Source organism: Terrapene carolina, unplaced genomic scaffold, assembly GCF_002925995.2.
Source record: "Terrapene carolina triunguis isolate 2854851 unplaced genomic scaffold, T_m_triunguis-2.0 Scaffold231, whole genome shotgun sequence".
Classification (NCBI taxonomy): Eukaryota; Metazoa; Chordata; order Testudines; family Emydidae; genus Terrapene; species Terrapene triunguis.
Genome location: NW_020664582.1, coordinates 718,396 through 745,856, shown reverse-complemented (window position 1 = coordinate 745,856; position 27,461 = coordinate 718,396). Strand labels below are relative to the sequence as shown.

The 27,461-nt window shown below is 46.6% G+C and overlaps 2 protein-coding genes across 4 annotated transcripts in view; one reads left to right on the top strand and one right to left on the bottom strand.

Annotated features, from left to right (window-relative positions):
• RFFL (ring finger and FYVE like domain containing E3 ubiquitin protein ligase) overlaps nucleotides 1–8,870 on the top strand; it is a 41,265-nt gene extending 32,395 nt beyond the window's left edge. For both annotated transcript variants that reach the window (XM_026656489.2, XM_026656490.1), the window contains exons 3-7: nucleotides 73–477; nucleotides 2,845–2,928; nucleotides 3,360–3,567; nucleotides 5,213–5,236; nucleotides 5,586–8,870. In XM_026656489.2, the coding sequence (XP_026512274.1) occupies nucleotides 73–477; nucleotides 2,845–2,928; nucleotides 3,360–3,567; nucleotides 5,213–5,236; nucleotides 5,586–5,776 (912 nt within the window). In that variant the 3' untranslated portion in view covers nucleotides 5,777–8,870. The remainder of the gene's footprint in view (nucleotides 1–72; nucleotides 478–2,844; nucleotides 2,929–3,359; nucleotides 3,568–5,212; nucleotides 5,237–5,585) is intronic.
• Nucleotides 8,871–11,299: 2,429 nt separating this feature from the next.
• LIG3 (DNA ligase 3) overlaps nucleotides 11,300–27,461 on the bottom strand; it is a 29,025-nt gene continuing 12,863 nt past the window's right edge. For both annotated transcript variants that reach the window (XM_024207643.2, XM_024207644.2), the window contains exons 10-20: nucleotides 26,563–26,694; nucleotides 25,583–25,662; nucleotides 24,738–24,825; nucleotides 22,761–22,838; nucleotides 21,481–21,604; nucleotides 20,966–21,108; nucleotides 18,710–18,784; nucleotides 17,131–17,277; nucleotides 16,000–16,174; nucleotides 15,496–15,590; nucleotides 11,300–12,184 (exon numbers count right to left, since the gene is read on the bottom strand). In XM_024207643.2, coding sequence (XP_024063411.2) covers nucleotides 11,951–12,184; nucleotides 15,496–15,590; nucleotides 16,000–16,174; nucleotides 17,131–17,277; nucleotides 18,710–18,784; nucleotides 20,966–21,108; nucleotides 21,481–21,604; nucleotides 22,761–22,838; nucleotides 24,738–24,825; nucleotides 25,583–25,662; nucleotides 26,563–26,694 — 1,371 coding nt within the window. In that variant the 3' untranslated portion in view covers nucleotides 11,300–11,950. The remainder of the gene's footprint in view (nucleotides 12,185–15,495; nucleotides 15,591–15,999; nucleotides 16,175–17,130; nucleotides 17,278–18,709; nucleotides 18,785–20,965; nucleotides 21,109–21,480; nucleotides 21,605–22,760; nucleotides 22,839–24,737; nucleotides 24,826–25,582; nucleotides 25,663–26,562; nucleotides 26,695–27,461) is intronic.

Below are 27,461 nucleotides of genomic sequence, written 5' to 3'. Positions count from 1 at the left end.
CCGTTCTTCTATAATCACTCTAAACCTTTGTGGCTTGGTTTCTTTTTTTCTCTCCCTCTTCTGTTTGAGCAGCACATCTGCTTTGACTGTAAAAAGAATTTTTGCACTTCCTGTTCAAGCCAGCCTGAAAGCAGTCCCCTTGTCTGCCATCTCTGTCAGCGGTTCCAAGCCACAGCCTTTCAGCGGGAGGAGTTGATAAAGATGAAAGTGAAGGATCTACGAGACTATCTGGCACTACACGAGGTTTCCACAGAGTTGTGCCGTGAAAAGGAAGACCTGGTGTTTCTGATTCTTGGGCAGCAGCCTGTAATCACCCAGGAGGATAGAATACGAATCCCGCCATTAAACTCTGGCACATCTGGACAGCAAAGCTTTGTTATTCTGCCACAGACCAGCACAGCATCTTCTACCTCACATGATGCCTCTCCAATGTCTGCAGACTCCATCTTGAGTCCAATAACTCAGGAACATCAACAGGTACACCAGTGTCCAGTTAGAAGCACCTTTCGTGTACTTATTCCCTCTCATTGTCAGATTAATTATTGAGATGCTCCTTGTTTTTTTCCCATCAAAATTCAGCACATATCTTCCTTTATTAAAGATCAGTGCCATGAGCATGCAGGGCTTCTATTTACCACAAATGACAGTGCTTCAGCTACATATGACGCACAGCTGTCCCCATGTTCATAACAAAGCTATGTTCAGGGGGTCAAATCCGGAGGTCCTTGCTTAGGCAAACACCCATTGACTGCAGTGTTTGAGTAAGGACCTCAGACATTTTGCTGTAGAACAATTCAGAAACTAAAGGAATTCATTCTAACTTGTGGGTTTCATTGTTGCTGTTTGTCAGTTGTGGCATTTGTCCTTCCTGCATTAATGGAATTTAATATTTTTTTTTGGACGTTCAACCTTATTTTTGGATCTGGTTTGATATATTGGATACTTCAGTCACTGTTTTAAGGCAGTCTGGTCATTGCTTTGTGTTTCACCCCTACATCAGCACTGGATACCTCTGTGACTAATAAGTCATATGGCTATTTAATATCTATACTGATGCTAAAGCATATTTTACTTCATTTTCTAGCCAGGATGTTGATATCATACTGATAACTACAAGCAGCTGTTAAAATGTTATACCCTCATTCTGTATTTCCTTATTTCTTGTGCCAGAAGGCATCCAAAATTTCAAAGTGATATTGGAGTTGTAACAGTGGGGGAAAAGGATGGCTGAGGGGGCTCCTGGAGTCTGATCATCTACTGATTTGGGTCTGCAGAAATGCTTTGACTGAGGCCAAAAGTTATTAGCCCTGGCACAGAGACTGCCAGAAACTGTCCAGCTGAATTCTTTCAGAGGAAATCAGTCATCTGATTATTTATATTGCCTTGCTTTGTTGTTAGGCTTTCTACTGACTGCTGTGGAATGTTTCCTTAGGGTTTGTCTATACAAACACTAAGTTCACAGCAAGGTGGGGTGTAAATCTACCTCAAATTAGCCTGCTGCACACTAGAAGTGCCCTACTGTGCTTTAATCTACTCCTGTTTCAACGTGTGCACTATGGAACTTTGAGTGCATGGCAGTAGGGTCCATGCAGACACTTAGTGCACTAGTGCGAGGTGGATTTACACCCCAGCTTCCTGTGAACTAAGTGTTTATTTAGACAAATTCTTAATGTTTAACATCTACTTTGGGCCTTCCTGGTGGGCTTAATTCTCCCTGGGCCGGCTCAGAAAGTGCACCTCTTAGTTTCTCATGAGCTATCATGAGGCATGGTATCTTTAAAAATGCAGTTCTTCTTGAGGACATCTTTCCCGCGTGGAGGTAGAAGGGCTTTTTACTGCCATCGCATTAGCTCACATTTGGAAATACATGTGTTCACCTATGAGTTCCAAGTTTTCGCCAGTAAATTTCAGCTCCTGGCTTGATTCCTGTTTTCATCCGGTCACCTTGTGGGAATTCTCAGTAATATCAGCTCTTAAAATGCTTTTCATTTTCCTAGAGTTTTACAGATATTAACTAATCACAGCTCCCCTAAGTAGTAGGGGAACATTCTCCCCATTTTTACTAAAAGGCAAACTGAGGTGGAGAGGATAAATATCATGCCCAAAGCCACAGATGGGGAATCGATATGAACTGGGATTAAAGCTCCGTTCCTTTCACCCAGTCCAGTGTTCAGAACTCCTGCCCTCCCTCCACAGATGCCATTGTCCTGTCCCCATTGCAGCTTCTCACCCCTACCTGTCCACACAGCACTCAGCTCTAGGGAAGCCATAAACTCCAGAGCAGCTTGAGGTGTGGGAGCTGGAGGAGAGAGGCAACTAATCCCTCACTTAACATCTCCAACACAATACCCCAAACCCAGCAACGACGTGCAGAGAGCACTGTGCCCTTATGGTCATTGAGTAACTGATCTGAGCAGTCTTGAAGAGCGCCATCAAGTGGTCTCTCAATGAGCAACACAGCACAAATTCTTGACATATTCTAGTGATTGTGCTGTCATGACATCACACATGGATGCCACCTCACAATGAAGGATTGTAGAGCAGTGTCAAGACTTCACATCATGATAATCAGGTGGCTTTGTGCAACGCCATTTTGAGTCTCTATACCATCTGTCTCCTCCCAGTCCAGACTCATAAGCCCCGTGAGAACATCATGTGGGGGTATATTGTACATCATCAAGTATTCTAACAGGGCTCAATATATAATAAGGTGGGACCTGAAAGGGCCAAATGTAACAACACTAAAGTTTCAAATTGAGCATGCTGTGTGTTCAAGCCCATTCATTTCCCCTCTGGATATGCAGGGAGATTCACTGCTGGTGAAAGATTTATTTCCTCTTCTAGGCAAATGGGCATGTGCCTCCAAGCCAAGACGATATGACAGAAATTGAGAATGCAGCAGAAGCACCAACAGAGGAGGAGACACAGGTTTGTGTGTGTCCCCTAAAATCAGACAATAGAAATGGGAAGGGTTCTTATAAGGATTATTTCGTCCATCACCCAGCTAGTGCAGAATTGCCCCTACCGAGGACACTGCACAGAGTAGCAGAATAACAGTTTGGAATACAGCCACCAGAAGACACTTTTGTGTACATGGAGAATGGCAGAGAACCTCGTGTCACTTTAACACAAGTGTCCTCCATAATGGAGGACATTATAATGTAACTTTATAATAGGAGGAGGTGCTTTTATCTCCCTCCTAGAAGGCCCTTGTGTTCCTCGTAACTGGAAGGATTCATATTGCAGTATGGAGGGATGAAGATCATTCACCTCCATGGATGAGTTCCTAAGAAAAGCTGCTTTGAATTCTGTCATCACATTGTGAGGTCAAATGTTCGTCTGTCTTTGTTCCATTTCAGTCTGTTGACTCGGAGGATAACCTGGTACAGGGGCGGAGGGCCTCTCTTTCTGACCTCACGAGTGTTGGAGACATTGATGCGCTCTCGGTGCGACAGCTGAAGGAAATCCTGGCTCGCAACTTTGTCAACTATAAAGGCTGCTGTGAGAAGTGGGAGCTGATGGAGAGGGTGACCCGTCTTTATAAAGAGAAAGACCTTCAGCATCTGGGTAAGGTGGAGAAACTATATCCATTTGCCAGGCTAACTGTCTTTCTCAACTCTCCGCTTTGGCATCAACGGTAGCAAGCAACAAGTCAAAGGGAGAAGGGGCTATGGTCTCCTTTCTCTTCTGATTCTTCCTTCCTTCACTCTTCTCGAATGGCTCCTCCAAAAGTTTCTGCCTCTACCCTTTGCAAGTGAGAGTTGGAACAGACAGGAGGCATCAAGGACTAAATAAACAAGGCAAGAGCACGTCAGAGTCAATGCTGGTAAACTATGGTTAGGCTTAGAGAGACAAGGTGGGTGAGGTAACACAAATTATCGACCTCACATGCCAAAAGATACGAAGTAAATATCCTTAAATCAAACTCTTAAGTTCTAAAGCAGCACTATCTTACTTTGCTTCGGTGTACATTTTGCTTATTGATGGAAATATTTTTTCATCAGTTTGTTTGTACCGTGAAACCTCTGTTTACCCATATTTACCGATGATCTAAATATGCCTGCCAAGCTGATGGTTTACCCCTGCATGTGTTTACCCACATAAGAGCTTTGTTAGTGTGGTTCAATTCAGGAAAGCGACTGCTTCGTTGTGTAGTGAGAGTGGTTGACTCTAGTGACAAAATGTGTTCTTCCTGCTTGTTAGCCCCCGCCAGAGCCAACATAGCTGTGGAAGGTTGAGCTACCACCTAATTCTTGTGCATCATCACCAGAACTGTTACGTTCCAACAAGATGCATCCATGCCTACCTGTGGCCAGCAAGTCTGCACGGGTTATTACTGAGGGGCAATTGGAAGATAGCTGAGTTATACAGGTGTCACTGAGGGCTTTGATAGCTCTGCAGATCATTTGTTCCTGGTGGTGACTTGCATTTTAACTCTCAGAACTCAGGTTGAGTTTCAGGGCTAGTAGTTAGCCTCAGTTTACAAGTAAATACATGTTTTTTCTATTTGTTATGGAATCTGAGAGGAGATAAACATGGAAACCCATTATGCCAATTGTTGAGAATCATTTTAAGAACAGAATTTTTAATTTTCAGGTTTAGAGCTGTATTTATTTTTGATCATCACTTACAGGGGAATATCAACTTAAATCAAACCTCTCTGAATTTTGCCACCTACTATCATTACAGTAAGATTATAACTAAAAGACCAGAAGATTTTTTCCCCCTGCATTTTGTTTACTTTGTGCTTTAGACAAGCACTTTGCATATAGTCACTCATTTTGCCTCCTGTGGGGGATCTTTCGTACCAGAATATAGTGAGAAAAACGTTTAGAGAAATTGTATAAAATCACAAAATTGGAGTTCAATTGATGTCTTTTTAGAAAATACAGAAATAATTTAAGATAGTCATTTTGCTTTGTAAGGTCTTAAATTAACTGTACTTTAAGTAGACAATCTACTAGCCTACCCATAGTCCTCCTACATACACCTCTACCTCGATATAACGCTGTCTTCGGGAGCCAAAAAATCTTACCGTATTATAGGTGAAATCATGTTATATTGAACTTGCTTTGATCCGCAGGAGTGCGCAGCCCCGCCCCCCCCTGGAGCGCGGCTTTACCGTGTTATATCCAAATTCGTGTTATATCGGGTCGCGTTATATCGAGGTAGAGGTGTAATGTAGCTTTTCTCCTCTCTTTTTATATTGCAGTTGCTGACACGGATGATCAAAATGGTAAGTAATTAGTTTGCTCAACTATCTCACCACAAAGATTCTCAGGACTAGTTGTTGCTGTTGTGCGCTCAGATAGGGGAGAGTTTGTTTTAGGCACAAATTTTCAGCTCCTCCTTCCCAGATGATCAGGTAAATAGTCCCACATTGGTATCAATGCAGGAGCAGGACTGTTTACAAGTCTCCAGTTGTGAAAAGATGGGGCTTCTCAACTTTAGTCTCACATAATTATATATGATTTGACACTGAAGCCACTATTAATATATGTGTATTGGATAACACCGAACATCCTGTCCTAACGCCATGATGTCGTTTCCTTAAATCTAATACGTAAACCCCTTTTTGTCTTCAGTTTCCTCAGGCAGTGCTGGGCTCCCTCGCACTGAAGAGAATCTCTGCAAAATCTGCATGGACTCACCAATTGATTGCGTCCTGTTAGAATGTGGCCACATGGTCACCTGCACCAAGTGTGGAAAGCGTATGAGTGAGTGTCCCATATGCAGGCAGTATGTGATCAGAGCTGTCCATGTATTTAAGTCCTGAGGGAGCTGGAGGAAGACCAGTGTTGCCTTAAAGCCTCATCTGCTGTTAGAGATGGTCAGAATCTCTACAGGTAGGTCAGAAACGGGCACGTAGGACCTCACAAGAAACCCAAAGTTCATAGGCGAGATGAGGAAAGGAGAAAGCTTGGGGAATTGTTCTGATTGAAGCCATTGACTGGCTGTGCCCTTCACACCACAGTGCTTCACCCTGCAGTGCCTAGACTCCGGGAGCCCGCTGTCAGCAGCAGACACAGAAATAATTAACAGCTTGCATTCCGGGCCAGCTTGATCAACTGCTGATGGGGGGCAAATAATCACTCGGCTTTCCAAAACTAACACCAGATTCTGAGGTGTATTTCCTCCACAATAATAAATAAGGTGGACTGCGGTTTTGGCACATGACATTTTCTTTTGTTTTGCTGCTACTGAATTCTCCCCTTCTGGTTCCCTCTTTAACTTGCTCTGTTCCAGGCCACACCTCCACTGATATTTTTATTTTCAGGGAACAAAATCTTATTGGGCTGGTTCCCTCTCCCTACGCCTTTTTTTTTTTTTTTTGGAATGTGTAACTTTATTTTTATCTCTAGTTCCTTATGCTTGCAGGCCAGGCTGAACTTTTCTCCTCTCTGTTGCCTTTAGCTTTTTCATAGTCAGAATTAATTTCTAAGCCTAGCCCTGTAAGGTTATGGTGAAACATTCACTATTGCTACACATTAATATGAAAAGGAAGCAGGACTTCATACTGTTAAAGATACATTCTTTCCCTTTGAAAGATAAGAGGCAGTGAAGTGGCTTAGGACATAGAGCCTCCGCTTGACGCTTACCCAGCATAGGCAGTGTTTATCTCCCTCCCTCCTACAATTTGCCGTTCCTTGGGTTATTCTTTGTTATAACACCACAGGATGGTGTGTTGCCTGCCGGGTCTGCAAGCAATCCCTGTAGAACTGAACTGGCTGTAGAGTCAACCTCCTCCAGTGACTAACACATTGGGACCCTGAGGCACTAGTCCCTTACAATGCATTGCTTTGCTTGAACGCTAGTGGGAAAAACACTATGGCCGTAGTAGTGTGATTTTTGGTCTAGGGCTGCCTACACTCCTAAAAAGGAGTGGTGAGACATTTCAATTGTGAAGCCCTGAGTGGTGTATTCTTATAATGACCTCCTAAGGCCTAGAGATGAAGCTGTCAAAAAGAGAGAGAGACTGTGAAGTTTGGAGGAAAGTGTAGGATGACTTTTTCCACTGTGAATCTCTACAGCTGGGTTGTGTATTTTCAGTCTCATTTCTTGCTGTCTGCTGATTTGTCTTATGATTTGAGGAAGATCGTGATGATCAGTCCCCAGCCTTCCTTTTTCCGCCTGTTTACCAATTCACCGTTCCACAGTCCTGATGTGTTGCCAAATATGCAAAGACTGTTTGCCGAAGAGCACAAGATAACTTCTCCATTTTCCTTTTATGGGGATGAGGCTATAGATTCACCCTTAAAGAATTCTACAAGGTAGACAGGGGACATCAATCACAAGCTGTTCATGACATCTGTGGTTTAGAAAGTCTCAGTGGAGCTATTGCATTGTTTTTTCCCCTCTATGGAGTATTAAAAAAAGTGATCTTACACAGTATCCTGGAAATACTCCATTCTGAACTGCCAGAAAAATAATCAATTTCAAAATCATCCTATTATGCCTTAACTAAGACTTTTTTCAGCTAAATTATGGTTACACTAGTGTCTTATCTTATCCCAAAAGGCTACTGGAGCCATTTAAGGCTTAACATTTGCTTCAGATTGTTTTTCACAGATAGCTGTAAGCCTTACATGAGTTCTTCTTACATTATTATAGTACGTGCATGGGTATTCAGAATGAATGTGTGTGTGCATACATGGTATGGTATTGGGCCAGGCGCAGCAGCTATAGACAACAATTTCTATTTGTCTACTCTAATAAGAGTGGACATTCCTAAGCTCTGCCGCACTAGATATGTATGTAAAGAAGCAGCCTCTATTGATGTATCTATGCACACTTGTGGTAACAGCTGGTAATCTTAAGTAACTGCAAATGTATGTAATCTTTGCAACTATTTAACAGTGCTGTACGACAGTAGTTAATGCCTCTGCTGCAAGAAATGCATGGTGCGTGTGAGGGGGTCTTTCTTACGGAAGAGAGTAAACCAGTCCTGGTAGCTGATAAAGTATCATTCACGTATAGATATTTAAAGGAAGCTTTACCTCTGCATGGTGATCTGCAGCACCTGTACAGTAGAGAGGGCCTTTACTTTTATTGGTGGTGATTCCTGTAGAGGAAGGACAGGAGCCTAGCCTTGCCCCGCGGATCCATGTCCCTGCCCCTTCTTTCTGTGTTTCTCTTCATTTCATGTTAAGAGAGCTGCTACTTCTGGACATTGACATGTTTTATAATCTCTGGCTCAAGGCCTCGCATAGCCTTTCTTAAACAGAGGGGTACTGACACACTCATTGTGCCAGCAGCTAAATTGTATTCAGTTACATGGGAAAAGTATTTAAGTAATTGCTATTGAGCTGTTCAATCATGAATGGGAAGAGGTTGTTTACATCAGTCTCTACCTATGGGCTAAACTTACCAACCCCAATCTAGCATATTCACTGTGAAAAATAATGCATATACAGTAATCCATGTTCAGCAATAACTGTAGGATAGGGGAAGACACTTTCCCTATTTAGTAAGCAAATTTAAGGTTCTTCTGCCACTATTCTACAGCAGAAAGGCCCCACTGCAGATCAGTCTCTGCAAGGATGATTTTTAAGAACAAGATGTACACAGCGCCCCCCCCTTGCAGTTTGCCTTCCTTTTCCCATTGCAAAAATTGATTTTTTGCTGTGCGGGTGACAGAATTTATTTTAAAGTGAAACTTTAAGAGAGCTCCAGGAAACTGGTTCATAATCCAAAGGAATATACTGATCTGAACTAAAATGTATGAAAATATCCAAGTGCTTTATGTACATTGTACACCTTTTGTTCAAATGTTTTGAAAGTTAATGTTCTACTTGAAATGGCTTCTATTAAATCCTAGTTGATAGTTAAACAACTAGTTTTGGTACAGAGTTCTGCTTTATAATTTTATAATAAAGTGAAAATTTGATTTATCCAACTAGTTCAGTTTTCTGAGTTTCTCTCTTTTTGGGAGCAGCATAGGGATGGGCAGAGATGTTTGATTTACTGATGCTTTTGAAGTTTAAAAGATAAGGATAAGCATGAAACAAAATACCACGATGCTGTGTAGTATAAAAACTTGAATATAATGTAAATTCATCACCAAGCTCCTGTTCCCTATACCCAACCTGAAGCTATTCTTCCTCAAAAGTCTGAGGAAGAAAAGATGGAGCAAGCTCAACTCTCAACAGTAGAATTCTTAACCTTTATAGCGAAGTAGTCACCGTCAATAGGACTTGAGGGTGATCAGCCTTTTGCCATTTTCATATTACACAGTTGATGCAGGTGTGTGTAAATATTGACAAGAGCCACCACAACAGCTGCAAAGCAATTTATAACCAACATGCAAAGTCCACCTACGTCCTAAAGCGAGTAAGGAAATTCAAATAAAAATATACATCAATAGGCCTCACCAACAAATGTCTGAAGTCATTTTGAGTGGCTTATTAAATTGATTCCAAGAAGCCTGTTAGAACAGGAAGAAACTGGTGTGTTTCCTTAGAATTTCCGAGCAAGGTTAACGTGTCTTGGCCTAAGTTTATCAAATTGCTTTATGTACCCTAAAGCTGAGTGGCACATGCTCATCACACCTGACAATGAGATCCAGTAGATCAGGGCTTCTTAAATTAGGGGTCAGGACCCCTGAAGGTAACAAGGTTATTACATGGGGGGTTATGAGTAGTCAGCTTCCACCCCTGCAGCCCACTTTGCCTCCAGCATTTATAATGGTGTTAAATATATAAAAGTGTTAATTGATGGGGGGGGGGGTTGCACTCAGAGGCTTGCTGTGTGAAAGGGGGGCCCCAGTACAAAAGTTTGAGAACCACTACATTAGACCATCTCTAAGATGACCTTTTGAGAGGCAGGGTGGTTAGTCCACATACAATGGAACTATACTTCAGACAAAACTCTGAACACTGCCTCACTTGAGGTAAACAAAAAATCCACGTGTGGATTAGAGTAACGTTCCTAGACACCAGCAAGCCAGAGCTCTCCAGTTTATGCTAGAATGGAAAAGTCCTTAAGTTAGAGGCAATGCCTTGAGAAGCAAGTTATTACAAAATGAGCAAGGTGGGGCGAGCATCCCACCACATCTACATGCTTCCACCATTTTCTTTATAATAGGCCTAGGAAAATCTTCAGTGAAACAAATAAATAAGGCACTATAAGAAAAATTGTAAGTGCTGCCATGAGTGTGAAACAGTCCAGTCCAAACCTTGGATGCTGAATGGCCTTCCCTGGGCTAAAGGCCTCATGACCCTGCTATACAGGATGGAGAAACCACATGGTGCCTTCACTGCTCTGCATTACAGGTGCTAGAGGTTGAGGGGAGAGCATAGAGGCTTCATGTTATCCAAGGTGGGGCAGGGGAGACTATACATTTGCTATTTCACACACAATGGAACTGAGAGCATGAGCATCATGCTATCACTTTAACCTGACCCAGCAGCTACAGGTTTGGCTGGTCTGAGCCAGCCTTGCTTGTAACACTCTAGAACTATCACAACAGTATTGCAGCAACTTTCTAATAAAGCACTTGGACTCCAAAATCCATGATTTTTTACTTTCAAAGTTATCAACCCCCCATTAAATAGCCATCTATTTCTCTGCAACCCTATTTTCTATCCGAGTCCCACCCCCGGGCCATACATGAGTTGTCTATTCATAAAGTTTAGTGTCATGGAATAGTCTGCAGTATATTGAGATGGCAAAACCTGCAAATAACTCCTTGAAATTTGAACAGCAGCCAAGAGATTAGATTACCTCTACATGGCACTGATGTGACCGACTACTACCGGAATAGTCTGGTGTCCACACTTCAAGGAGGTTGAAAAACTCGAGGGGGTTCAGAGAAGAGCCATGAGAATGGGAAAAGATTGGAAAATATTCTGGCTCTTGATGGGGATCCTGGAGTCTGTTTAGCAGAATCATCTCTTTAAGGGATGATTTGATCACAATCTCTAAGTACCTACATGAGAAACCAAAGACTTGAGATGGGGCTCTTCAATCTAGCAAACCAAAGTAGAGCAAGATTCCAGGCCCTGGAAATTGAGGTTAGACACATTCAGACTGGAAATGAGGCACAAATGTTTACAGTGAGGGTAATTAACCATTGGAACAACTTACCCAAGGCTGTGGTGGATTCTCCACGGCTGGCCCCTTTAAGACTAAATATTTTTTTCTAAAACACATTAATTCAGGGAAATCCTATGCTCTGTTATATGGTCATAGTGGTCCCTTCTGGCTTTATAATCGATGAATTCCAGGAGACAATGCGCAGAATTAGCTCTTCACTAACCTTTGACTCCAGCAGCCTGGTTGTGACAAAAGAATATCTTGGTGACACAAACCCGTAACGGAAGTTTATTTGGCCCGGTTTTAAAATGAAACACTGTCTAAACTGTTTCTGGATGCTGACCTATAGCTTTGATTGTTAAAACAGGTTAGCCAGCAACAGTCTTAAAATAAACCCGAGGAGAAAATACCAAGCAGTATAAATGGCAGAGAGTTTAGACTAGCCTTCCTTTGTTTGAATTATAGTAGTGCAGCAAGTTCATACTGGTCATACGTCTATAGGAAGTTATACACACTGCCAGGGTTTGTCTTCTGTTCAGATACAGAACAGCCTGAGAAGAATCTCTGTCCTTACCGGAAAGGAGAAGACATTGTGTAGTTTTTATTTATAAAAATACCCAAACTTTAAAACAAAACAGATGAAATCAGCACCTAGATCGATCAGATGGGTTCAAATGATGGACAGAAAGAGAACGGATTCCAATGGTGCCATCTTTTAGTGAGATCTCTGAATTCATTCCAGCTGGCACTGATCAAAATCAAAGTGGTTGCTATGGGTCCTTAGAACCCAGCCATGAGGAACTCCAGGCATTTGACAGATCTCAGCCTCTCTTCCACCTGCCTAGTCGCTGCTGTTCCCTTAAGGAGTTCCTTCCTAGAGCACAGCAGTGTTGGGCCAGGCAGCTGCCTTGAGTTTTTAACAGGGGGCCACTAGCCTCCGTTTCCGGATACACTCCCAGATCCAGTCAGGAGAGACGCGTTTGGCTCCAGGGTTCTCATCAACATCCCCTATCACGTGTGTTGCTGAGGCAGTGTCGAACTCTTGCACAAGGTCTCCATCGTACGCCACAAAGTACCGGCGGATTTTGCTGAAGTCCTCCACGGAGGGCGGTAGGTACAGCTTCACCCCTGTAAATATGTCCAGCAGCGTCTGCGAATTGTGGGGAAATAGAAAAAGATGGTGAGGCGAAATAAGAGTGGGAAAGAGACTAGAGTGGCCTGGGTGCTTTACTAGATTAAGCGCTCTTCAGGCATGGACTCGCACTACGTACAGCTCCCGGTGGTCTTTGGGTGCTACCGCAACACAAATAAGGATGCAGCTTATTTAATAAAAGCTTTGGGAACAAAGAGACTTTTCTCAATGCTGAAAATGTTCAGTGTTGTTTCAAATGGGACCTCCGATTCAGAGGGGCTCACCCAGCAGGTGGTGAACAGGGAGCACGCTGAGGCAGCAAGATGCCCCCCAAACCCAGATGAGTAGGAAGCACAGGGCCTTACCTTCTATGCTGCCGCTGTGCAGTGTGAAAGCTACAGCAGGACAAGACAAGTGACAACTCTCCTGAGACATGTAGTGGTGGATTTGCAGGTGGTGCTGTAGGTAGGGGTTTATAGGGCCAACCCCTTATCCCCTCTCTGCAGCAATGCCTGCTAAGAACCCAGCAGGATGCCACAAGCTGACACTGTCAAACTGAACAAACGCCCTCCAGCGCCCCAATCTCAGTTCTTTGAAAGTATTCAGCAGGTTCCAAGCACGAGCCCCTCAAGTACAGAGTCCTGTGAGCTCAGAAGAGGGGGCTGCAAACCAAGAGGCTCTTGTTCTAACCCCAGTTCAGAGACTCTTACCTTTGTAAATCCCTCACTCTTTGGGTTTAGTTAATCCATCTGCACTGGGATCTCTCACACACAGACACACTCCTGTGAAAGTTGGATGCTGCAACTGAACTGTGCGTCCATAGCTAAGTGCCTTAGCAAGAGCTAAAGGGCCACTGCATTAGCCCCAAGTGTTACCTCTAGCTGGCTGCTCTCGGGGCCCAGTGACCAAAACAAGTGACAAGTGACCTCTAGCCTGCTGCTGAGATGCCCAGGGCCTTTGGCAGTTGGTGTATTTCAGTTTATCTAGTGCAGCACGGTAGCCCTGAGAGTTAGCACTTGCTATTCACATCAGGAGTTGTCCAGCCGACCCAAACCCAGGGACTCTTTTCCCTGTACCTGATCCGCCCCCCCCCCAGCTCGTACAGAGCGAAGCAGGGCCTTTGCCATTTCTCTCCAGGCAAAGGCCACAAAGCTTAAACCTTCCTCAAAGAGCTCAGCAGGGCCAGCACAGCCTGCTACAGGAGCCAGTGCACTTGTTCGTTGAAGGGTTTACTGCTGATTGGCACAGCAAAGCCCAACTTTTCCAGCCCCTGTTCCTCATCTACTGTGTCATGTGACAGCTCCTTGTCCTCACCTGCATGTTCCTGATCAGCTCTGCCTGCGTCTCCTGTCGTACTAGCCCCACTGCCAGTCTGTCCAGGCATCTCAAGGGTGGCTATGCTTTCTTCCGCACCATGCTCTCCGCATGGAACGCCTCCCCAAACTGATCCATGACGCGATCGCTCTCCTTCTGCAGACCCACCTGGCAGTCACCCAACTAATGGCTAGGGCTGAAGATCAGTCGATTGATTTAAAACCCACAAACTCTACAAGCCTTTCAGGTGCCTGGGCCGCGTAGCCATGTGACTTTATCCTCCCAATGATGAGTCACTTACGTATGCTGCACAGGTACACTAGTTAATGCAGAAACTGGAATGGCTCAGAGGCTTCATACTGCAGGACATAACGTGATCCCCAGCTGGGATCAGGACAGACACTTCCTCCCCTCTGCACCCCAACCACTTCCACACACAGCACTGCACCAACGCCCAGGTGCAGTAAGAGTAGCCGTGCCTTCTGTCACAACATCTAGTCCATGGAGTCAGGACGATGGGCCCCGAGCTGCTCTGGGATGACAAGCCCCGTTATCTCAGCCACTCTGTACTCCGTGTGAAAGGAGGAGAGGAGACAGAGGCTCAGTCGGAGTGGCTTGCGGCTACCATTTCTGCTTTTACATTTCACTGAACTCCGGTTCTCAGACTGGCTTACAACCAATCCAGTAGGCAACTACTGAGTCATCACTGCTTTGCCCAGGATGGAGGGCAGAGGCGGACTGAGAATGCACACTGCGTAACGAACACCTGGAAGAGAGCCAGGCTCCTGAATGAGCCAACGTGCCTGCTCACCGCATCAACCAGACGCCTCAGTCATTTCCTGCAAACCCAGCTGCAGTGCAACACTATCAGCGGGCTCTTTCGCAACAGAAAAATCCAGTCAGTTTATTTCAGTCTTTAATGACTAGCTAACGGGCTGCTCTACGAGAGTGGCTGAAAAAGGCTCTAGCTCTTCTACATGCTGATCTGCTAGCACCTTCCTGGGTGCCCAGCTCGCCTGCTGGTTCTCTCTCCACGTCTGCTCTGCAACAATAAACAACAGCCCCTCTGAGCGGCAGTTCTGCTTGCACCAAGTCTCCTTCCTAGCCGAGACTTGTCTCTGCCTGTGCCTGGGGGTACGAGGCCCCAGCCCCCCTGAGTAACTCACAGCACATTCCCATTCACCCTTCCTCATGGCTCCTTCCCCCCACCCCCTTCTCTCTTACTGGCTTCTCCAGAAGACTGAATGTACCTCCTCCTAGCCTGAATGGCCTTGTTGGCTTGGCCCAGAGATTGGATACGGTTCTGGCAGATCTTCCTCCACTGGGTGCAGTGGCCAAGAGCAGCCAGATGCTCAGGTTGAAGCAGGAAGGCTTAAAGCACCCACCTCCACATGCCAGGCCTCACGTACTGCAGCTTGGCAACCCTTGTTTTCCAGATAGCTGGCTGCAGCCATGCCGGGGAATATGTCCCAAAGCAACGGACTCCACTCTGCTGCTCCCCGGAGCCCACTGTACTGCGCGGAGAGCGAGCAGATCCCGCAATGAGGAGTTAGAGGAAGCGCCTCCCTTCCCTCCCAATCGCTGGATCAACTGCACAGGAGGCAGCTCCGGCGCCTAATCTCCAGGGTGGGGGTCTGGGTCATCCTTTGGCTGGATGCAAGGTGGAAAAGCTGGAAGTGAACCGATGATGGCGCCCCCACTTGGCAGTGGCACGCTCCAGGCCAACCCTTAGTCCTTCTCCCCAGGGCATGGCTGGCTATTGCTTGCTGCTGGGAACAGCTGCTTTACTGGTCACCGGAGAATACTACCGCTACCCAAGGTTCAGGGGAAGGTTACATCAGGCCCGTAGACTCCAGTATGGCAGACACCGTAGCAGCCTAGCTTCCCCCTGCACAGCACATGGCCTCTGCTTCAGATTTGTTCTGGAACACTCATGCGCCTTAATTTTCCCCGTCTCTTAACTGCCCTGCAGCTCCCCCACTGGTCTGAAGCCATCCCCACCCAGCCGTCCGTACCTTCTTCCTGTTGTCATCCAGCTCGGCTGCTTTCCGTTTCTCCCCTCGCTTCTCCTCCGCCTTCTTCTGGGGGGATCGACCAACTGCTTTGCTGCCTGTCAACAGGAATGGCCTGGATTAGTGCATTTTGCAGAGACGGGGGTGTTTTAAAGCAGGTTTGGATGCACAGATGGAGAGAGGAGAATAAGTTCCCTGCTCTAACCACTGTATCTTGGAGTGTTTTTATTATTTACCAGTTTGTCTCAATACTGGGCTGTAGCACCACATCAGCCTGGCTTCCACCTCTCAGTCCCAGGGAGCCTCAGACACAGCCATTCACTTGACGTTGTGAACTGCAACGCCAAAACCACAGGCGCTCACACCTTTGCACCGTGCAACTGACACTAACGTTAGGTACATGGTGCTGCAACACATACACCAGTGTTAGCTGAAGGCAAACGGAAGCCCAGTCACCAAACCCAAATCCCCAGAGGCCCTTACACTCTGTGGAGGACACTCTCTTACCTTCTTGCTTCTTGGCTTTTGCAGGTGACTTGCTTGGGGGTGTCTTGGGAATTTTGTGGGGTGTGGAAGACCTAGAATTTCCCTCATTCTCGCCACTGCTGCTGGCTGTGGACCCCTCCTCCTCTGCTACAACGACATTGAAATCGGACTTCTCCTTGGAGAGCTGGTACAGATCCTGTCCCACAAGGAAACAGATACTGCCTGTTAGCCACAGTGAAGTTCCCTGACATCACATGTGAAATGCCCAGACACACAAGCGATAAACCAGGCACCCCCTAGGGATCCTCTCTCCAGCACCTGCCCTCTGAAGCCCTTTCCTCACGCTCTCCACATCCTCCACCCTCTCCTGAATTCCTAGCAGCTGCTCCACGCAAGACACTAGGAGAACAGAAAGGGTCATGATTAAACACCAAACGACAATGGTGAGGCCGAGAACAGCTGACCAACAGCTGACTGGTGAAGGCAACCAAGAACCCATTTCAGTCAGTCAAGGACGGGACAGGTAAAAGGACGCGGTCAGGTTGTGCCCAGCGAGTGTGCTTCAGGCTCTTGGCAGATTGCCATTCTGACCTTGCTGTCACACTATGATCACCCCTCCCTTACAGTCAATTCACAGATGTCTCCCCATCCTTTATTGGGCATTGGTAGAATGTGGTAAGACTGGCAGAACTCAGGGGGTGGAGGTTACCCCTTTCCAGAAAAAAGTCTTCCTCCATCATCCTGGCTGTTACAAGAGCTAATGCAATGTGTTGCCAAATATTTCCCAACGGTGCACAAACGCTCTAGTAACTCGTATCCAAAAGCCTCAGGAAAGCCTATTGCTGTCCAGTATCGTTATTAATCACATTTATTATGCTAGTGCCTAAGAACCAACCGAGAATGGGGCCCCACGGTGCTAGGTGCTGTACAAACAGAAGCACATAATCCCTGCCCCGAAGAGCTTACAATCTAAATAACCAAACTGATCTCAGAAGCAGAGCAAAAATGCAGCCTATCACCACAAACACCAATTCCAGCAAATGTCTTTGTACACACGATGCCATCAGAATTTGCCTGTAACTTTATGAAGGGGTTTCCCTTTGGATTGATGTCCTTACTGTGCTACACCTGTGAATATATTACAAGTCTCACCTTGAGCTGAGGGAGGTTGGTGGCCGTCTTCCAGTCTTTGTCATCTCGGATCCGGGTGCAGCGAGGGAAGCGGATGGAGATCCCATCTGCAGTGTGGGCTTCTGCTTTAGAGAACTCAGCACCTGTGATCTCCCACACTGGGGCTTTCTAGACCGAGAATATTGGAGATCCATCAGCAAGAAAGCCCAACATTATTTTCCTTTGTAATCCTCTCTCTTCTACTAACTGAATGCATGTCTGAGCCCTCCCCCCATCTCTTTCACTGCAACAGATCAGGCCAAACTGAGCTAAATACACACAAATTAATCCTTTGAGTGTTGCCATTAGATCTTCTACCAAACACCTACAGGCAGCCATAAATAGTAACTCTGTTGTGTTTTCAATTATATGACCAGAAGTATCACAGATTGTGTGCACGTGTGTGTCAACTTTGAGATAATAAATATAACAGATATGCATGGCACTGAAGCCGTCTGCAAAATTATGGAGTGACAGTAGATATTTAAGGTTGCAATTCAATTTTCACGAGCCCTTTAACTTAGTAAAGTTCCTTTCTGCCTGACATTTCACGTGAGGTCCCTCGCCAGGGAAAGTGAGTTTTCTGGGATCAGGTGTTTCGGAGAAACAGGATTTTTCCAGAAATAAATGAGTCCTCTAAAGCAGTGGTTTTCAAACTTTCTTTCTGGTGACCCAGTTGAAGAAAATTGTTGATGCCTGCGACCCAACGGAGCTGGGGATGAGGGGCTTGGGGCGTGGGAGGGGCTCAGGGCTGGGGCAGGGGTTTGGGGTGCAGGAGGGGATCAGGGCTCTGGGCTGGGGGTGCAGGCTCTGGGGTGGGGCTGGGGATCAGGGGTTTGGGGTGCAAGAGGGGGCTCTGGGTTTGGGGAGGGGGTGTCTCAGGACTGGGGCAGGGTAGTGGGACGCGGCCTTACCTCAGGCGGCTCCCATTCCGCACTGCAGACTGTGCTGCGCCCTGGAAGCAGCCAGCAGCAGGTCCGGCTCGTAGGCGGAGGTGCGCAAGCGGCCCCGCGGGGCTCTTGCCTGCAGGCACCGCCCCCCGGCCAATGGGAGTGCGGAGCCGGTACTCAGAGCGGGGGCAGCGCGCAGAGTCCTATGGCCCCCCTGCCTAGGAGCTGGACCTGCTGCTGGCCGCTTCCGGGGCACAGTGTGGTGTGAGAACAGGTAGGGACTAGCCTGCCTTAGCTGGGCAGCACCGCCGACGGGACTTTTAACGGCTCGGTTGGCGGTGCTGACTAGAGCTGCCCTGACCCAGTGCTTGACATTCCACGACCCAGTACTGGGTTGTGACCCGCAGTTTGAAAACCACTGCTCTAAAGGTTTCTGTCAATTCCTCTCTTAGCAGCTTGGGCTGGAAACCTCAATTTTAAAAAATTTAAATCTTAGATGAGGTTTGATGCACTGGAATATTTTTCCCAAGAAAGGCTGCAAATGCGACATTGAGAACTTGTGCTTCCTCTCAGAGCCCCACCGCAGAAACTACTCTGTACATAGAAAAAGAGATTAGTGCATTGCCTCACGCCAACCCTGGAAAGCGTGATCTGTCCGTGGAAGCACTTGCCTTTGGGTCTGGAACAATGAAGTCTGGATAATAGATCTTGTTAATTTTCAGCCAGCTTGGAATTTTACTGGGATCCTAGAAGACCAAGAGGACAGGATCAAGCATAGGAAGGGTGATTATTACAACAATATGCCTGATAAAACACGAACCTGCTCCGACAGCAAATACGTGTTGAAGGGGACGTTAGCCCTTACCCTGGTTCTTGGCCCGCAGACAGAAAGCAGAAGACCAGAAGTCCGAAGTGCAGGCAACGCGATGTTTATTGGGGTTAAGCAGGCCAGCATATCCATAGCTCTGCACGCCGGCAGAGCCTTTTCCCCCCAGGGTCCCCCTTTTCCCCTTCCTTAGGGGGCATAATTATACCTGTAGTGCACGCCCTTGGTCCCACCCCTTACCATTTATAGTCATGTTCCATTTTGGAGGGTTCTTGGGGCTTTGGCACCACCTCTTTTGTACCCCATGAGATGGGTAAGGAGTGAGGTTGTGCTTCAGTCAGAGACAGGCATTTCTTTGGCCTTTTAGTGTCTCTTATACCTTCCCCCCAACCCTCCTTGCCCCTCCCGACTGGTTGCTTGACCTTATCTCAGGAGAGCAGTTTGAGGCAGGACTGTCCTTCAAGTGTGCGTTCATATATAACACTCCCATTCTGCCCAGCAACACTTTAGGTCTCTCTCTTACCCCCCCCCCCCCAATCTGCTTGTGGGCAGATGTAACAGTGTCTTTGTTCACACATATTAGTAAGAATATAAAAATATCAAAAATCAAATGGGTACACAAGATCCAAAATTCTATCTCAGGCAAATATACAGGCCTGAATACGACATCATCATGACTAACACTAACACCTGGTAGATTAGCAACAGCTCACTGCATCTCCGCACAAGTGATCTCTACCATTAAGAGGCCAAGATACTCCCTCAGGCCCCAGGAAAGCAGGTATTGGGAGGCAGTGTATTAGATCTGCAGCAACCCCTCTGCTGATTTGGGAGACTTGGCTTCCATTTATATGTTCATCCCATGTGAAAATTAAGCGTTTCCCAAATGGTTTAACTCGTTATAAACAGATTTTAGTCTACACAGATGTGCCAGGCAAAATGAATTCTCAGCCTTCTAAAATGCCAGGTAAATGCTCCAAGCACAATATTTGCCAACTTGGTATTTAAAATTCTGCACCTAGATGACACTTAAAGTGGCCTGAGATATTGGATTTAGGCAGGGGTGGGCAAACTACGGCCCCTCAGGGCTTTGGATCTGGCCCGCGGCGCTGCCGTCACCACGTCCCTGCAGCCCTCGGGGGGTGGTGGCGGTGGTGGTGGTGGTGGGGTAGAGGGCTCCATGCATTGCCCTTGCCTCCAGGCTCCACCCCCTGCAGCTCCCATTGGCCGGGAACGGGGAATCACGGCCAATAGGAGCTTCGGGGGAGGTACCTGGCGACGCAGCAAGGGCAGTGCACACAGAGCCCTCCCCCCTCCGGGACCGCAGCGCTTCCGGGAGCAGCGCGGGGTCAGGGATAAGGCAGGCATGCAGGGAGCCTGCCCTGACCCCGGTGCGCGCCGCTGCCACCCCGGAGCCTGAACCCCTCCTGTACCCCACCCCCCAACTCCCTGCCCTAAGCCCCCTGCTTGCACCTTGCATCCCTCCTGCACCCCAACCCCCTGCCCTGAGCCCCCTTGTACACCCCGCACCCCTCCTGCACCCCAACCCCCTGCCCTGAGCTCCCTGCTGCACCCTGCACCCCTGTGCACCCCAACCCCCTGCCCTGAGCCCCCTCCCACAGTCCGCACCCCTCCTGCACCCCTGCCCTGAGCCCCTCCTGCACTCCAACCCCCTTCCCTGAGCCCCCTCATACACGCCGCACCCCTCCTCTGCCCCAATCCATTGCTCTGAGCCCTTTCCTGCACACTGCACCCCCTCCCACACTCCGCACTCCCTCCCACACCCCAACTCCCTGCCCTGGCCCTGCATACAATTTCCCCACCCAGATGTGGCCCTCAGCCCAAAAAGTTTGCCCACCCCTGGATTTAGGTGTCAAAGGCACTTGCATTTGAAAGTTGTGGCCTCAGCGTTTGTGAAGCAACGCTCCCATCTAGTGGCTAGTGAGGATAAGCACAGCAAACCACACAAACTGCTATTTGCTGCTTCTCATCGGAATGTCTAGTAGCCTGAATGGGAACTGAACGGCCAGTAGCCTCACACACTGAGCTTGGATCCAAATATAAGATGTGCCCTTCCAGGACATGCCAGAGCCCCCCTCACCTTGCTGATCTTCACCATGTCCAGCTCCGTCTGCAGGCGAGCCAGGGTGGCATCATCGTGCCCGCCAGCACACTTTGTCACCGTGCACCATTTCTGGCTCTTGGGGTCATAGCAGCCCATGAGAAAAATGGACATCATCCCACCTGGAACAGGGAGCAGGGGGGTTCAGCATCGGAGTGCCAGGGGGAGCCCACCACTTCACGGCACACAAAGAGCCATCAAGATTCCCAGTCTCTGATCCTTGGGACTTTAGGCTTGTGACCGGGATTCCAGCCAGGCAAACCCCCACCCACAAAGCTTAACAATGAGCATCTGTACATTGGGCCACAGTGCACCAGCTGCCAACTCATTCGGCTGTGCACACTCTAGACCACAATGGAGCTGGGCTGCTAGCTGTATTATGGGTTACAGTACACACACACACCCACCCACCCTGGAAACCAATGAGCCAGAGATTTTTCTCCCACCTGAAGCATAGGCAAGTTATCGACTCACGTTAGTTCAAGGAGACATACCTTTACTGCCTTGTCCATAGAAAGCTCCCAGAACCACCAGGTCTGCCGTGTCAGCCATGGCACCTTCATTCAGATAGTCCTTTTTCACTTTTAGCCAGTGACGTTTACCGGGCTCATACGTACTCTGCAAATAAGCAAGAACGCTGAATCAGAAAGGACCCCATTCAGATTTCTGTGGGGAACCATTTTAAAAAGTGGCCCAAGACTTCTAGCTGTACTTGAGCAGTGTTTCCACGACCAGTCCGTAGACTGGGCTGGTCCCTGAGATCTCCCTGACACAATTTAGAAATGCAGCAAGTCAGTCCCTGGTATCAAAAAGGTTGAAAAACACTATACTAGAGTACTTCAATACTCCAGTTCACAAGGAAAGGTTTAGACTAAGGCTTCCCTTGTTCATGAAAACAGCACCTACCAAAATCCAGCATGACATGACACTTCAAAAAACAGGCTAATAATAAACAAGTGCCACATACTGTTTTCATCCATTGGTCTCAAATCACTTTCAGAGGGTACGTCTACACTTACCGGAGGGTCCGGTGGCAGGCAATCGATGTTCTGGGATCGATTTATCGCGTCTGGTTTAGACGCGATAAATCGATCCCGGAAGTGCTCGCCGTCGACGCCAGTACTCCAGCTCGGCGAGAGGAGTACGCGGCATCGACGGGGGAGCCTCCCTGCCGCGTCTGGACCCGCGGTAAGTTCGGACTAAGGTACTTCGAATTCAGCTACGTTATTAACGTAGCTGAATTTGCGTACCTTAGTCTGAAGTGGGGGGTTAGTGGGGACCAGGTGAAAGGGGGTTAAAGTATCATTATCCACATTTTACAAAGGGGGAAACTAAGGCATGGGGAAATGTAGTGACATGTCTATCGTCACACAGAGCCATGACTAGAACCCATGTTTCCAGACTCCCAGTTCGGTGCCCTAGCCACCGGACTACACTGCTACAGGCACAAGAGCACAATACAGCCCTGCTTCAAACGCATTTAGATAACCAGGAGACCAGATGGCAGGAAAACAATACGCGAGGGGGAAGGAAGTGAGAACAACACTGGTTTAGGTAAGAAGCAGTGAGTAATCTGGAGCTCAAATGAAATCAACTGTAAGGCATTCTCGGCATAGTTCAAAGGCTTTGATCTACTTAAGAGCAGAGTTCAAGGTAAGATTAGATGAAAACAATTTTACATTACACATAGTGCAATCTTCTCCTGAGAAATTGTTACTCCAAGATTCCAGAGAAAGTCTAAGCAAGGAAAGATCATGACCATAAGCAGACTTGCCTTTATATCTTTCAGCACCAGTCCTTCCAGCCCCTCCCGGATGACTCGATTGATCATATCTGCCAGATCTGAAGCTTTCTGGAAGGAAAAGGAAACTGTTGTGATAAGATTACCCTACCAGATAGACGTGTGTTCATGGACATTCCTGTGCTGACCGTTACCGCTCTCAGGCAGGAGCAGAAATGCATACAGAAAATGAAGCGACTGCAAGGGAAATGAACAAGAAGCTGGTTTCAGCAGGTGGTTTTCAGAGAGACAAGCCCCATTACCTGCTTTTCTCTATTGTCAGTCTGTGCAGGTAATGACTACTGCCACCAATAGCTCCAAACACAAAGAACAGTCATTGACCTTACAGTAAATGTGGTTATTCTAGATGTGTCATCCAAATGGATTCCAGTTCTGGGGCACATGACTCCACACATGCGAGAGCAGATTCTTTTGGCTGGCAGTCTCTTTTGGGGCTGTACTTAAGTCTTTGACATCCTCGTGCTCCTCACCTACAGGTAGAAGACGGTGGAGCAGACCCAACTGTCCCTCAGTTCCTTCACCATACAGCATCCAGATGATACAAGACTCTGTTGTAGCGGAAGAGGAGGAGGGCTGGTCATGGAATCCATGTGGACTACACACTCACTAAGGTAAGTAACCGTTCTTCAAGTGATTGTCCATATGGATTCCACTTCTGGTGACTAGATGGCAGTAATCTCATTCAGGAGGTTGATATTAGGAGTCCTATTTAAATGACAGCAGGGCAGCTCTACCAAAGCAGGCATCAGACCTTGATGCCTCAGCTAAGGTATAGTGCTGCGTGAAAGCATGGATTGACGTCCACCTGTTGAGACATCTCAAATCTAGAATCAGGTGCTAGCTTCCCTTGTTATCTAATCCTCAAAAAGATCAGTAAAACCTCTTTCCTCTGAGTTCCAAATGCACCTTCTTCCACTGCTCCAAGGTTTAGAAGGAAATCCACTTGTTTTAACAGTAGCGACAGGGAATGAGGTGGGAAGGAAGCAACTGAAATTGGATGGAATATCCCTTGTTATAATTTCTAAAAACCATTAATCTGAGTCCAGGCCTCCCAAAAATAAAAAAAGGTGTTGCCAAAGAGGGGGCGGGGGGCAAAGGGGCATAAATCTTGGGATGGTTCTAATTGGCTCTCAATGATGGTGACAAACTTGCTGTGAGGTAGACACAGGGTGTGCAGTAGGGGAGAAAGAGGCAGAGGGCCTCCTGTGCTGGAACCCCTGTTTCTCCCTCAGTGGCTCCAATGTCCTTTGTGCATTGTAGTAATAAGCAGAAAGTCACTGCTTCCTCCTAGGAGCTGGTGTGCAAACTCCCAATGAGTGGAGAGTGGCTCTTGAATCTTTCAAAGCATGCAGGGATTCATCAGTAAATGCATTGGACAGATCACAACCTTCAGCTGGAAGGTCCCCAATAGTCATTTGGACCCCTCTCTTTCAGTATTTCCAAAGATTAGAGCCATGAAGCCCCGCTCATGTTGATGGAAGGGGACACTGACCGAGCTGCTGTATCTGAAGCATCTACTGCAGCCAGTAGTGAGGTTTGGGCTACTAACTATCCCTCACAATGGATTTCAGCTGCTCCCTATGTTCTTGCAGGAGCTTCTCTAACTATACTATTGACTAGTCTACGAAAAATTGCACGGTGCATAGAGTAAGCAGACGGACACTACAAAGGTTCCATATTGCTGCCACGGATAGTAAGAAATGATGAGCCCACTCCACCCTTTATGCCCTCAAGCAGGAGAGCAGGTGCAGCCCCAAACACTGAAGGCCAAAAGAATCTGAGCACACCAGAAGTGGAATCCAGGAGGACAATCACTTGGCTAACAATCACCACAATTGCACCACTAAGTATACTGCTGCTCCATTAATCATGGGGCTGCAAAGTGCCCAGTTCATAGGCCAGAGAGATTACCATTTAAGATGCCTTTTTACTGGTTGAAACTGAACTCACTGTGACATGCTTCATCTCAGAGAAGAGTATCCGGTTGGGGATTTCCACCATGTTATCATGGAGAAACTTTCGACGCTCACGCAGGGGCCTAAGAAACACAGTACAGACACATCAACCAATGAGAAGCAAAAGATCCCCATCAACACGAAGTACTAGTCGCATGAACATTTAAACAGCACTTAGCAAATGCCTTCCTACATTTATTTCCACACAGAGAAGTGGAAAGTTCTGTTTTTAACAACTTCCACTTATAGCACTGATAACACAAAGATCTCAAAGTGCTTTGCCAATACTGAGCAAGCCTCACAACCCCTCTGTGAATTAGGTGGTCTTCATTACACATAATATATTATGTATACATTATACAAATGAACTGTGGCACACAGGAGTGACCTGCCAAAGCTCACAACAGGAGTAGTTAATGGCAGAGTTCTGAACAGAACCAAGGAGTCCTGGCTTCTACTCTTTTGCTCTTAAATGTTGACCACATTATAAGCAACACTAAAAATGTAGGGTGTTTTATTTCCTTCCCAATATTCTGGCTGGAAATCTGTGTCCTATATTCCATTTGCCAGTATGCCAGCCAGAATTTTGAGGAGGAAAATGTGCAGAGCTATCTTCAGACTAGGGTTGATATTTTCAAAAGTGCCTCACTTAAAAGCCCAAATCCCATTTTCAAAAGGGACTTGGGTACTTAAGAGCCTAAATCCCACTGTCTTTCAGTGTGACTTAAGCATTTGGGAGCCTAAGTCAGTTTTGAAAATGGAACTTAGGTGCTTTAGAAAATGTTGCCCTACACCTATTTCTCCATCCTGAACATCAATGAAGCGGTCTGCCAAACACACCTGTCCATCAGGCTGGTGTCATTGAAATAGATGCAGTCAAACACGAACAAGCAGACATTGGCATCCTGGAAAGCAGCTTTCTGCAAAACAATTAAGATCAAAGAAATCAATCTGTTTTTACCATCAAAAGCTATTATGCAAGCAGGAACACAGGAGAAATGTGACTATATGCAAAGTGCTCTCAAGCATACAAAACACTAAACAGAAAAATATTTTCCCCCTTTAATCTTTCATGCTAAAATTGTATTTTGCAACAGCCATAAACATTCTTACAAAGCCTGATTTAAATTTACAGTGTCTCTTTACACACAAAATAGGAAAATAAAACATGTTAATTTCCAAGTGACCTGGTAATAAAAGCTACAGGATATTAATGGCTTAAAGCAACCCAAGTAAAAGGAGTTACTGCTATGAGGAAAACCCAAACAAACCTTCCATTGATTTCAATAACCGGCTCCTTAGAAATCAATAAAACAGTTCCAATTTAATTTTCAGTTTATGGCCCTGATCCTCACCTCAGTTTAACACAGGTCTGAGCTTTAAAATCATACTGATATAGACCTAAAGCTCAGGTCAGTATCATTCTGTTCTTTTCCACCTGCTAAAGAATGTTGCAAGCAATCCTGAATATTCAATGGCAGAGAAGCCTGTAAGTGACTGATTTTTCCCTGCAATCTTTTTTTTAATATCCATCCTGGGCTGAAGTTTCCCAAACATCTGGACCACCATTTGATCAGACGATCTTCTGATAATCTAGTGCACTGTGCCTCAGCTGTACCTTCTAATTTACACTATCACATCCTTGGGCCAGGGACCAGATCTTCCTCTAGCGTTCTAGTCAGCACTGGGATGTGAATGGCCCTAAGTGATAATGAACTGCATGACAAAAAATTGTAAGTTGACAGACTAATCGCATCTAAACAACCAGCTTTAACCTTCAGACTGCGGCAGCAACACATGGCAAGTGCCCACTTTGGTACCTTATGCACTCCAAGGGTCCCAAAGGGTAGCGGTTTGCCGGCTTTGTTGTCAATCAGAAGAACTTCCGCATCCAGGATCATACTATGTCCACCAGGGAAAGCCTGAGGGATGAAGTCCTTAAAATGGGCTACCTGAAAAAGCACATAGCAATGACTTACTTTCCTTACACTCTCTAAGTCTGCCTAGGGGTCTGTCCCATTCTTTTAGCAAAGATGGGGGCCCCCCCACCCTTCACGCAGTCCTGGGAGGAAAGCAAACACAGCAATACACACAATGTTTTCCACTCAGAACGCAATGTACTTGGCTGGACAGTTTCTCACTATCCTAGCAGCAAACGATTGTACACTGGAGAGATAATTGAATCAGAGCTATAAACACATGGGAACATACCGGCAGTAACCTGCAGGAGGAGCAATTTCCCTCTTTCAACTTTGTGTAGCAGATAAGGCTGTAGTATTAAACACACTGCAACCATCCATAACACAATGCCATTCAACCCATGCCTTCATGGCAGCCAAAGCATCCCCGACAATGAGAGGTGTAGGAAAGACTGGGGTAGGTACAAAGGAGAGGCAGAATCATAATCCCTCAGACTTTCCCGGCACGGGAGAGGGAGTTATGGAGAAACATGGAAAGGAGAGGTAGGAGGGAGGAAGCAGGTTTGTATATAGGACACGAATTCTAGAAGATGGAGAGTGAGTTCAGACTTAGGCTTTCAGAACAAAAGGTACAAGTCTGAGCCTCTCCATGTGCCTCACAGTACAAATCAGTTCTCTCGCACGCCATAAATACTCCTCCTAATGTAAATCTTACCAAATGGGACAAGCAATACAGTAACTCCTCACTTAATGTCATCCCAGTTAACGTTGATCAATTAGAGAACATGCTCGTTTAAAGT